This window comes from Xenopus tropicalis, chromosome 1 (assembly GCF_000004195.4).
Source record: "Xenopus tropicalis strain Nigerian chromosome 1, UCB_Xtro_10.0, whole genome shotgun sequence".
NCBI classification, from domain to species: domain Eukaryota; kingdom Metazoa; phylum Chordata; class Amphibia; order Anura; family Pipidae; genus Xenopus; species Xenopus tropicalis.
In genome coordinates, this window is record NC_030677.2 from 161,371,533 (window position 1) to 161,383,360 (window position 11,828).

At 38.6% G+C, this 11,828-nt stretch overlaps 1 protein-coding gene across 7 annotated transcripts; it reads right to left on the reverse strand.

The window, feature by feature from the left end:
• Window positions 1-1,188: 1,188 nt before the first annotated feature.
• ogfod2 (2-oxoglutarate and iron dependent oxygenase domain containing 2) lies at window positions 1,189-11,781 on the reverse strand. Of its 7 annotated transcripts, XM_012964515.3 has the most exons (8): window positions 11,506-11,723; window positions 10,616-10,672; window positions 6,359-6,469; window positions 5,932-6,047; window positions 5,533-5,632; window positions 4,135-4,259; window positions 2,583-2,840; window positions 1,189-1,746 (listed from the first exon to the last, which is right to left on the reverse strand). In XM_012964515.3, the coding sequence occupies exons 4-8, from the start codon at window positions 6,040-6,042 to the stop codon at window positions 1,474-1,476; spliced, it is 867 nt and encodes a 288-aa protein (XP_012819969.1). In that variant the 5' UTR covers window positions 6,043-6,047; window positions 6,359-6,469; window positions 10,616-10,672; window positions 11,506-11,723; the 3' UTR covers window positions 1,189-1,473. The 7 variants fall into 7 exon arrangements, with proteins under 7 accessions (XP_012819969.1, XP_012819960.1, XP_017949602.1 ...); XM_012964506.3 differs by lacking the exons at window positions 6,359-6,469; window positions 11,506-11,723 and adding an exon at window positions 11,748-11,781; XM_018094113.2 differs by lacking the exon at window positions 5,932-6,047 and having other exon boundaries at window positions 11,551-11,724.
• Window positions 11,782-11,828: the final 47 nt, after the last annotated feature.

Consider the following 11,828-nt stretch of genomic DNA (forward strand, 5'->3'; position numbering starts at 1 on the left):
GCCAAGGTTTAAAATTGACCTGGGATTTAAGGTCTATTTAAAAGGCCTGTTTTCTTTAAAAAATATCACTGTATATAACTGTATCACAATATGTACAGATTTAAAGTCCAGCACTCTTGGTCTTGGTAAAAAAAAAAAAAAAAGACGAAGTATTGATCAATATTATAAAAAAAAATATATATATATATTTTCATACTATTGCTGCATTGTAAAAATGTACAGTGCTGCATATATAAGTAGTGGTAAATAAATGATGATGATGATATACATAATAATGAAGGCCTTTGCTTTTTTTTTTTTTTTTCTCAATCTTGGGACTTGGGTGTATGACCTTGATGTCAAAATTACACAGGAACATAGCACATGAACTGTAGTTCACAGTAGCTGGAGCACTGCTAGCAAATGAAAAAAAGAAAACCCTGGGAAGGATATTATATACAGGTATAGGACCTGTTATCCAGAATGCTCGGGACCAAGGGTATTCCGGATAAGGGGTCTTTCCGTAATTTGGATCTTCATATCTTAAGTCTACTAAAAAATCAATAAAACATTAATTAAACCCAATAGGATTATTTTACATCCAGTGAGGATTAATCATATCTTAGTTGGGATCAAATACAAACCACTGATTAATTTTTACAGAGAAAAAGGATAACGGATCCCATACCTGTATAATAATTATATATTTTAATAGAACTTCCTAAGGTGGTAAAAGAATCTTCTGAACAGACATATTGTTTAAAGGAGAAGGAAAGGCTAATAAAGAGTTCATCTCAAGCTGCAGGCATACCTGCAGCTTGAGTGAGTTCTTAGCATGCTAAGTGAGTTCTTAGCATTCTTGAGGGAGGGGGGAGCAGGAGAGGGGAGAGAGCAGAGAGCTGCATGTCTCTGGCACAGGAATTACATACACAACAAATCTTTGGACAGAGAACTCTGCAGCGTTTCTGTGAGTGCTCATGGCTGTATTTACATAGACCTTTCTGATAAAGCTTACTTAGTTTTTACCTTTCTTTCTCCTTTAAGGAAAGCTCAAAGTTAAGAGCAATTATTGCCTTACAATACTGACCTCTGCATTTCCAAGCACTAACTATTCTGAAATAACGGTGCCACTTGTTATAATTGTCCCCCAAAAAATGTTGCTATAAAAATATATAAGCACCATATGATGCAAGAGAAAATAACACAACATCAGTAACAGACATTTATTCCAGACAAATTAAAAGTGATTAAAGTGCCCCCCATCGCTCTTAGGTCAGAACTGCTGCAGAAAGTCTGACAGGGCTCTTCCTTCTACCCCCAGTATGTGGGTGTTGGAACCATAGCCCTACAGCATGTATTCTTTATGTTTATTCCTCCCACTCAGCCACAACATAAGATAACTAGGCTCATAGATTTTCTTTCTTTGTTATATGTTTTCAATCAAAATCAAATTGCGTCTTAGTCATTAAAAAGTTTCCAATAACAGATTTGTTTCTAGGTTAAAGTGCAAATATCCACAGTCTGTTCCCTGTCTTCTCTAACTGAAGTGAATCCGTCTCCATCACCAAGGGTCTTCACGAGCACAGGCTCATTGTCACACATAGGGCAGCATTTATTGCGAACATCTGAAGCTCTCATCCATAGGATCAGATTCCACCTTTCTCCTGAGGAAATGGGAAGAGCTCCATGAACATGCTGTCCTCGGTGCAATATGCCCTGGCCTGTAATGTGTTCAACCTCTGCATATGTCCTCTCATTGACTGGGACCTTAACCAATAGGAAAAATACAGTATACGTTTATTCAAAAAAGTTCCAAGACAATATTTGACTATTCAGATGATATAGAGCAAAAGAAAATTCTGATGTGCTACATTACAATTTACATGGCTAGGACTGCAGTCCAGAGGAGCCTGAGCTACGGATAATCCAACAAAATATTTGTCCAACTTTTCAGGGCTGGCAAACTTGGTAGGCAATTGCCCTGAGAAGATCTACATCTTCAACCTAAATCTCTGATATTCTTGCTTGCTTTCTAAAGAACACAACTACAATGATCTAATATGTATTAGTCACTAGTCAGTATATGGTATTATATAGTAGTCCATGTCATTAGAACTGCCTATGGCTCAATGATATTGTAATATGCCCCTGAATGTATTGTGGTGCTCCACAGTTTCCCAAAGTGTTAGTAATTCCCTGAGTCTGTGCCATCTGGCTATGCAGTACATCCACAGGGTTTAATTTATTTCTTGTGGTTGTTAATTTGTTCCCCCAAAGTGTGAATACAGCAGTCATGTAGGCTGCACAAAACCCCAAGCTTACTCAAGGGTCTGCTTCTGTTTGAATTGAAAAATCAAAAGGGAATGGCAACTATGTTATGAGAAGCAAAGCACTGAAAACTTGCACCCATATAAAATAAAAGACACTAAGGTTGCCCAAATGCAGTTGCCAATAGCAAACCAAATGTTTTATGCAGGGGACCAGTAATTGCTTTCTGCTGATCGGTGACTATTGATGATTAGACCAGCAGTAGACTTTGGACCTTTTTCCCCCTATTATGTTTTTACCTTACCAATAAATAAACATGTGAAAACATAATTTACCTCTTTCATGTCTGAAAAATACAGATTTCCATCTGTAAACTCTTTTCCCAGAGAAACATTTAAAGTGACCTCTGCATTGTCATAGTGGCAACTTAAATCCAGGTCTTCCTGTAAAGCATATTTTACTACAAATGCCCTGTGGCTGTCCAGGCAGCCTCCACCCCAGTCTGGAAACAGCAAAGAGGTAAGAGGCTCAATATACTTCTCACACAGAGGGGCAGTCAATGCATCTACAAAACCAAGCTCATTCAGGAGGATCTGTAAAGAGAAACAAAAGGGAATAAAAGACAAGACTGACTTATTCCAGAGCTGAGTTTTATTGCATTGTAAAATATCTAACCTCAACCAGAGGTCAATTTACAATATAACAGGACTGCATTTAAAGCATAAAACCTAATTTGGGCACTGACAGATTAACATTGTTAACTAATTCACTTTCTGAGATTTTTTTTTTCCTTTTAGGGTAAGGCCAAGTCTTGTGTTAGGTGGAAATTGTTGGCTGCGTGTGCCTGCACCCGTGTGAATTCAATACAAAAAGTGCAGGCACAATTAGAAGATTTTTTAAGTGAAGTGTAGACGATCCGCCTATTGGGACCTTCTCCTTACAGTCTACTATAGACCTATAGTCTATAGATACGTCTGTCCTAAACTATATAACATCGGGTATGGTTTTCCTCTGCAAACAAATCACACCAAAATCACCCATGTTCCTAAATAAACAATTTCAGAATCTGTAGTGCAATCTCAATATATCTTGGTAGAATAGGTCAATTTACCAAATTTTATTTGCTGAGGGGCCCATATATTTACACCACTGATTAGCACTTCTAGATTAGATTAGAGCAGTGGGGAATTAAAATGCTCAAAATAGCAACTGTGATTTTGGTTACTTTCATTTTCTATTTAGGATTAGACTTTAAAGTTGGTTACATGATTCCTTTTATTGGCCTAACACAAACTAATACCCAAAACTTCAATCCATAGATGATATATGTGATTAAAATAGACATTCAAAAAGCTTCTAATTTTGATTTTTATACAAGATATGTGGAGGTTGTTTACTTAACCCAGGGGTGCACGTGCTAGAGCACTAAGGGACCAAAGAGCGTGTCCAGTCTGGATATAGACTGCAATAGCAGCCTTTTTCATTTTTGTTATGTTTTGCTCTAAACAGGGCACAATTTAAAAATGAAACTAAAGTTACATTCTACTTCCTAATGTAAAGAAACAAGGTCAAACAAACCAACAGTCTACTAAGAAGCCTCTGTATAAATAAAGAGAAGCTCATTATATACTGTATATATACTCCTTTGGATCAGGAAGCAGAATAAGGGCGCAGTTTTTAAATTGTGCCCTGTTTTGAGAAAAAAAAACAAAGATATTTTCTAAGTAAAACAAAACATATGTTCAGCACAAGCCCTATTCATTACACCAATGTTAAAAAAGGGGGTATACTGTCCCTTTAATTCTTATTAAATCAAGTATATTCAATAGGCTGCTCAGATGTCATTTTAACTACATTTTAGATCCTGAGATGATAAATGTACACTACCCCATAGTTGTTCATTGTGTTTGGACGCCCCTTTGGCAAGTCAGATCTTTCAAAGTTCTCAAGCTCTTCTACAAGCTTTGCACAAAATTCTGGAATAAATACTGGAAGCCGATAGATCCTTTTATCTAAAAAAATATTAAGGACTTATCTTAGGAAACAAGTTTTATGTGTGTGTAATTACACTACAGTGGAGTAGAAAGGGAATATATTTGTGAACTTCATCCTTATGGCCATTGCCCATGGGAAAATTAGTCACCCACATTTAAATTTCTGCTACTACGGGCCCCTGAAATGCCCTCCCACCGGTATTAAAGTGAATCCTAGGTGGGAAGTCAAACGCGTTGCTTCATGTTTCCAAAGTCCCCCGAAGTTTGCTGCAGGAGAAAACTTTGCACGATTTTGAAGCAATGTGTTTTCCTTCCCACAAGCGATTCACTTTCATACCGGTGAGAAGGCATTTTGGGGAGATTTACCTCAGGCAACTCATCTCCCTATTTGCCATGGCACAGTAAGGAAATAAAAAGCAGAACTAAAGCACTATGCAGTTTAGGCTAGGATAATTTCATTTCACAGTGGTAAATAAATACTGGTGTTTTTTTATTTGTTCAGCAAGTCTCCAGTTTGGAATTTTAGCTGTTATCTGGTTGCTAGGGTCCAAATTACCTTAGCAACCAGGGACTTGCTATGGTATAGCTGCAATTAGAGACTGGAATATGATTATGAGAGGGTCTGAACTGAAAGATAAGTAATAAAAAGTAACAATAACAATAAAATTGTAGCCTCACAGAACAATAGTTTTTGGTTGCTGGGGTCAGCGACCCCCATTTGAAAGCTGGAAAAAGTCTGAAGGAGGCAAATAATTCAAAAAACTATATAAAATAAATAATGAAGACCAATTAAAAAGTTGCTTAGAATTGGCCATTATACAACCTACTAAATGTTAACTTAAAGGTGAACCCTTTCATTACATTATTTTCTTTGTTCTTCAAAAGGTTATTTTTCTTAATGTATTTACTCTCCAATGTATACACTATAAACAAGGGGGATTCAGTTATATTTTATGATTATGCCATGCTATGCCACACATTTTGAGTAACACTATTAAAAAATACAATAAAACATTAAGTGAAAGGGAATAGCCTGGTCATAAAAAGACAAACAAATTCAATTCACTCCCTGGACAGACAGCACACATGCAGTTCTGACATAAATGCTTGTATTTACGGGCCAATAAATGCATACAGATGCAAATATCCTTGAAAGACTTAAATTTAGGTCACTTTCCAGTTAAACCAATTAAAATATGTACAATATGATATACTAAGATTTTGCACAACAAAACAGCAAGTTGGTAAAACAAGAATTTAAAAGTTTTAACTAGAAGGTCTATGGCATTACCTGTTATAGAGTGAAGATGGTGTAAGAGCCCCTCTACATTAGCCTGGGGAGACTTGCTGTATTTGACTGCTGTTAAAAACTCTGCTGCTAAAAAGGACTCCTGTTTAGGGCACAAAAGAAAAGTACATCTTGTACATTGAGAATCCAGCAAACACTGGACTTGGCATAGCTAAAAAAAATAAAACTTTTGTTGGAATAAGCAGGCATTGCACTATGATGTCACAAAATTAGATGCAAAACAAACTGCATGTGACCAGCTGGATTGAAGATATTAGAAAAAATATTAGAAAAGACATTATTAGATAATAATAGATATTAGATAAGACATTAGAAAACTTACTGGGAGGAAGGGGGTGCCCAATGTTAGATACCCCCTCCCCCATGATTGTAGTCCCTTACCTGGTACCCTGGGCTGGTGCTCCTGTTAGCAGAAAACTGCAGTGGCCTAGGGGACTTTTCAGTCAGCACCAAGGAGTTATCTTTTTCCTGTTTCTTCACATGGGTGTGCATGTCCACTAAAGTAAAAAAAAAAAGCCAGCCTTTTCACTCTACTGCATATGCGTCGGCCCAGGGGGCAGAAGAAGAGGATCACTGAAAAGTACCCCAGGCTGATGCAGATTTCTCAGGTAACAGGTAAGTGATTACAGTCACTGGAGGTGGTGCCTAACATTTGGCACCCACCATTGATTTACCATTTCCTTCTCACTTAAAACTAAGAAATATTGGACGGGAGTAAGCTGACCAATTCATCCAGAAGATAAGTGTTAACCACTCCCCCACTCTGCTCTATGGGGCATCAGAGCTCAGAGTCAGTTATCTGGGTTACCTGCAGCACATAAACTTCAGGGTACAATGGCTTGTAGTGGAGTGAAATTTCTCTTCTCCTGTGCAATGACTCCTCTCCCAACTTCCTCCTTCTTTCCACTTCCTTTTTAATCTAAAATTGCCAAACAATATTATACAATACACACAATCCATTTTTTTACAAATATATTTATATCAAATCTAAACAATATGTTTTAATTGCTAAGTAAGAACTGTGTTAAGAAGAGGACCATATTTTCTATGTCCAGCTTGCCCAGAACTCATTTGTTGTTCCCTTGCATAGAAAAAAGTATTGCTCATTTACACTTTTTTTCAGACAGAAAAACAGAGTATTGTCAATTTAAAATGGGTAATAAAAACATTATTATATTATTTACATTATTTTGCTAGTGTTAACTTGAGGCCAATTTATGACACAAGTACAATTTTCAGATACAAATCTCCATTGGGTTTTTTTTACCCACAATTCAGATTTTTCCCCAGACTTTCAGAGTAACTGTAGGCATGCCCTACATTGCATCCACCACAACTTGCATGCAATGCACCAATACAGACACAAAGTCCATCTAGGCAAATCACATGCAGGTTTTAGAGCATGATATTTCACCTGTATTCGTTGGAATGACATCACTTCCTGTGTGCAGCATTAATGAGGTCTTTAGCATTTAATTCACTTGGTGCAAGTCTATTGAGGGAACCCTTTAAAGGAGAAGGAAAGGCAAAGTCACGTGACTTAAATCCCCTACCTTTTACCCCGGGCTGGTACCCCTGTTGGTGCAGTAGAGTGAAAAAGCCGAATTTTAACAGAGAAGTCGGCTTTTCACTCTAATGCGCATGCGCCGGTCCCGGGAATTTGCTGGCAAAACGAAGCAGGAAGGAGGAAGCGCTACAGGTACCCCGGGCTGGTGCTGTTTTCTCCTAACAGGGGCACCAGCCCGGGGTACAAGGTGTGTATGTATATCTTTATTTATAAAGCGCTACTTATGTACGCATCGCTGTACAGTAGAATACATTAATACAAACAGGGTGTTAATAAGATAATAATAGATAAATACAAAGTACAACAATAAATACAGATAGATACAAAATAAATACAGCTGCAATAAGTTAAGAGTCGACGACACAAGAGGAAGGAGGTCCCTGCCCCGTAGAGCTTACAATCTATAAGCGATTAAAGTCACTTGGGGTTGCCTAACATTTTGGCACCCCCAAGTGACTTAGCCTTTCCTTCTCCTTTAAAGGGTTCCCTTAATAGACTTGCAATAATAATAATAATCCTGTATTTACCATGTCCAGGGCTCCCTAGCATTCACATGTACATCTGTACACTATTCATGAGAACAGGCAAGACTGCTGCACTGGGGCTCCTTTTTAAATAGCTGGGATTTGCTAGGAACATGTATGGGCACAAATACTTTTGGGAATATGGTCAAAAAGGCCTCAATTTTGCATCTAGCAAGCATTTCGTACTAGGGTTAAAGTTCACTATTACCTAATATTTTATGATAATACATACAATGTTTCATACTGACTATTAGCGAATAGACCCTTAAAGGGTTATGTGACACATGGTGCACAGTTTGCCACATGTCTAATAATCTATAGCAATCAATCAGCTGGTAGCATTTACTGGTGACCTGCTCAAAAGCAAACAAGTTATTGGTTGCTACAGGTTACTGAACCTGGGCAACTGGTGTTTTTATTAAAAGGCTAATTAACTATACAGGAAACCAGGGTGCAAAGTGCAAAAAAAAAAAAAGGCAACATTTCTGCCATTTTCTTGGCACTTTGCCCCCAGCCTTCCAGCTTAAATGAATTGCTGCAAGCCCCTGCTCTTTATTTCAGAACATATTAAGCTACCCAATGCATAATACATATAACCATATATAATACACATTAGCAGATTCTATATTGAGATGACACATGTGCCATTGCAGATAAGAAAAGCCATAGTTACTGCGTATGTACACCTTTTTATTAGAATTAGGGTTTATTCTATATACTTTTGGAACAAGTTAAATGAAGGCAAAATCTTACCCCATTAGTGTGTTTTCAGTTTGCAGTGGCTGGAATAATGTAATATCAAATTTACACAACAAAGATGTGTGACAATTCTGCTCATAGTGAGGCTGGAACTAATTCCAAAATCGTTTCTTTCATAATACTTTTAGCATCATTGCTAAACACAGAAAAGTATTTTGCTTATAATGGTCCTGCTTTAGCTTTACTGAGTTCTTAATAAGTGTAATATTTTATATTAGTAAATTAAAATATCAAAAGGACAATACATATGCATTATTATTTATTATTAACACATATCTATGCGGTACAGTAAATGGTTGTATACATGAATATACAGATTTACATACAAAGCAACCAACTGATAAAAGAGGTAAAGAGGGCCCTGCCCCAAAAAGCTTACAATCTCAAAAGAAAAGGTGTATGAGATACAAGGTGTGGAGATGGGAGAGATAGTCAGTCAGCAAGGTGAATGATGCTGCATTAAGCATTGCATTTAGCACAATATAATGTACACTGAAGCTATGTCATTGCTAGATTTGGGTAAAAAACAAAAGGTCCTCTGCACTCACCCATTATCAATATATATAGGACATTATGACATTCTGTACATTAAGCTACCAAGGAATGCCCTCCCCTTTAAGCAAAACAGGGATTGTTTGTCCATATATTGCAATATATTTCAAGCTGCCAAACTACGTCAAAGCTATCCCCAGCCCAGCCAGTACCACAGCCACTCCCATCTGATTCACCAAGAAATCCACTGCTTCATAACACATTCCACAAAGGGACAAAGAGTTTTACTGCAACTCCCTTGCTTCCTTCTAAAGTTAAAACCCCCAAATGGTTGCCCTTTATTGGCCCATTGGGATCACCTGACTGTAACTGGTAAGGATGGGAGCTATATAATGGAGCTGGCCACTGCTTCTGTATCAACTATAGCAAAAAAGGGAAAGTTGTGTTTACCACTTAATTATAAACCATTAGGTGGGAGTGCAATGAGGCTGTGATCACAAAATACATACAGACACACCAAGAGGTCCTCTGCACTCACCCATTATCAATATATATATAGATAAGACAAGGTAAGATGGTAGATGCATTTATCTCTTAAAAGCTTCCAATGAACAAGCACAAAGGGCTTGTTCCAATTAAGTCCCCATTTAGTGATATAAGGCAGTGCTGTCCAACTTCTGCGGTGCAGAGGGACGGAATTTCTCTAGCATACATGGTGGAGGGCCGCTAATGGAAGCCAGTTTTGGCCACTCCCCCTTTTTGAACCACACCCACTTCAAACCACACCCATTTTATCACAATGGTGGTAGTGCAGCAAAAACCCAAATGCTTGGTCCTCACTGCGGGGATATCAACAGTTATTCATATATGAAAGAGTTATACATAACTACACACCTTAGGGACCTTAGGGACCATTTAATGGCTGTTTCCAACTACTAACAAACTCCCGGAAAAACACACCCCTGCCAGGTTCACCTCTCACAGGCAGCATAGGGCAGGCAGAGTATGGCACACACAGGCAGCACTCTGCTTCCCTTATGCTGCCTATGTGTGCCATACTCTACCTGCCCTTTGCTGCCTGTGTGTGCCATACTCTGCCTACCCTATGCTGACTGTGTGTTCCATACCTTCCCTGCCCTATACTGCCTATGTGCCATACTTTGCCTCCCCTATGCTGCCTGTGTGTGCCATACTCTACCTGCCCTATGCTGCCTGTGTGTGCCATACTCTGCCTACCCTATGCTGACTGTGTGTTCCATACCTTCCCTACCCTATACTGTGTATGTGCCATACTTTGCCTCCCCTATGCTGCCTGTGTGTGCCATACTCTACCTGCCCTATGCTGCCTGTGTGTGCCATACTCTGCCTACCCTATGCTGACTGTGTGTTCCATACCTTCCCTGCCCTATACTGCCTATGTGCCATACTTTGCCTCCCCTATGCTGTCTGTGTGTGCCATATACACAGGCAGCATAGTCCAGGCACTACATACAATGTCTGAGGTGTGAACAGTTGAACAATGTGGGTGATTACAGCCTGAGCCTGAGGTGTGAACACTGCAGGGGGTGAAGAATGCGTAAACTAAAAGGTGTGAAAAACACAGGGGATTACATATTTAAACAATACAGGGGGATTACAGCCTGAATCTGAGGTGAGAACCATGCAGGGGGCCCGCGGGCCGCCAGGTGGACAGCACTGATATAAGGTACAAATGTGCACTTACTGTTTCCAGGACATTTCTGAACTGCTCTGAAGTCCTGCACCCCTGACTGGACAGCACCTAAACAGTAGAGGAAAATGAATATGATATTTTTTACCACCCCTTATTTCCCATACCAACAATTCTATCCTTTAATGTAAATTTAGAGTTTAGCACATAAAAACTGACCCATGTTCTATTCGATTTTGTCGTACAAATTGTCACACTAATTGTCGCAAAGCACAAAACACGATTTTGTCCCACAAGTTGTCGCTCGAATTGTCGCAAAGCACGAAAAAGTAGCAAAAATTTACGAAAAAGTTGCAAAAAATACACACAGTAGGAAAACTTTTTTTAGGAAAAAATTCTGAAACAATCGTACTTTGATAAATGTGCCCCTTAGTCTCTTTGCCCCTATCCAATTTTGGGTAGTTATCATAAAATGAGAGAAAATATCTGACTGGTTACTGCACTGTGGCTACATGACACCTATTTTTTTGTATGTACGATGTGTACACCCTCCTATTATACTGCACTTTGCAATATGCTGAAACTTTATAAATACATAATAAAAATATGTAAAGATATTCCAAAACACCATCATGTCCCTTGCTCCAGTTCTGTCCATACACTTTTCTGGTTATATCAATGCCCAGCCCAACAATATGCACACCTCCACCCAAGGGTGACTAAATAATTTGTAAATTAAGGAAAACTTCCAAAAAATGTGATTTGCAAAAGCAATTGCAAATGTTTTGCAAACAACTTACATATAAAAACACACAAAGAGCCCTTGTTATTTTGTCCCTACATAAAGCCCTGTGTTGTTAGCCTTTAGGTAAACACAAACATCAAGGCACAACTCACTAACTGATCTGTTTTTTTAAAGAAAAAAGCAAAATAGAAAACGATACCCTCTCATAGTCCCTTCTGAACTGCTGCTCGCCTGTGTATCTTACGTGTACGTGGAATTCTTGTATAAATATATTATCAGTATAAAAGCAGGCACAGCTGTAGGAAGGTTTAGGGGCTGTCATCATGAGCTGTACGGCGCACTCCGATTACATCACAGTCCCATAACACGTTGCTGTTAAACTAAACAGGAAGTTTTCCATAGCATAGTAAGGGACCGTGTACAAGTTACACTGTAACTCACGTCGCACGAAAGCAGTCATTCCCTTTAGAAGAACAAAGTTGAGAGGTTGGACATTGTGCCTCAATCCCTTATCCTACCAGC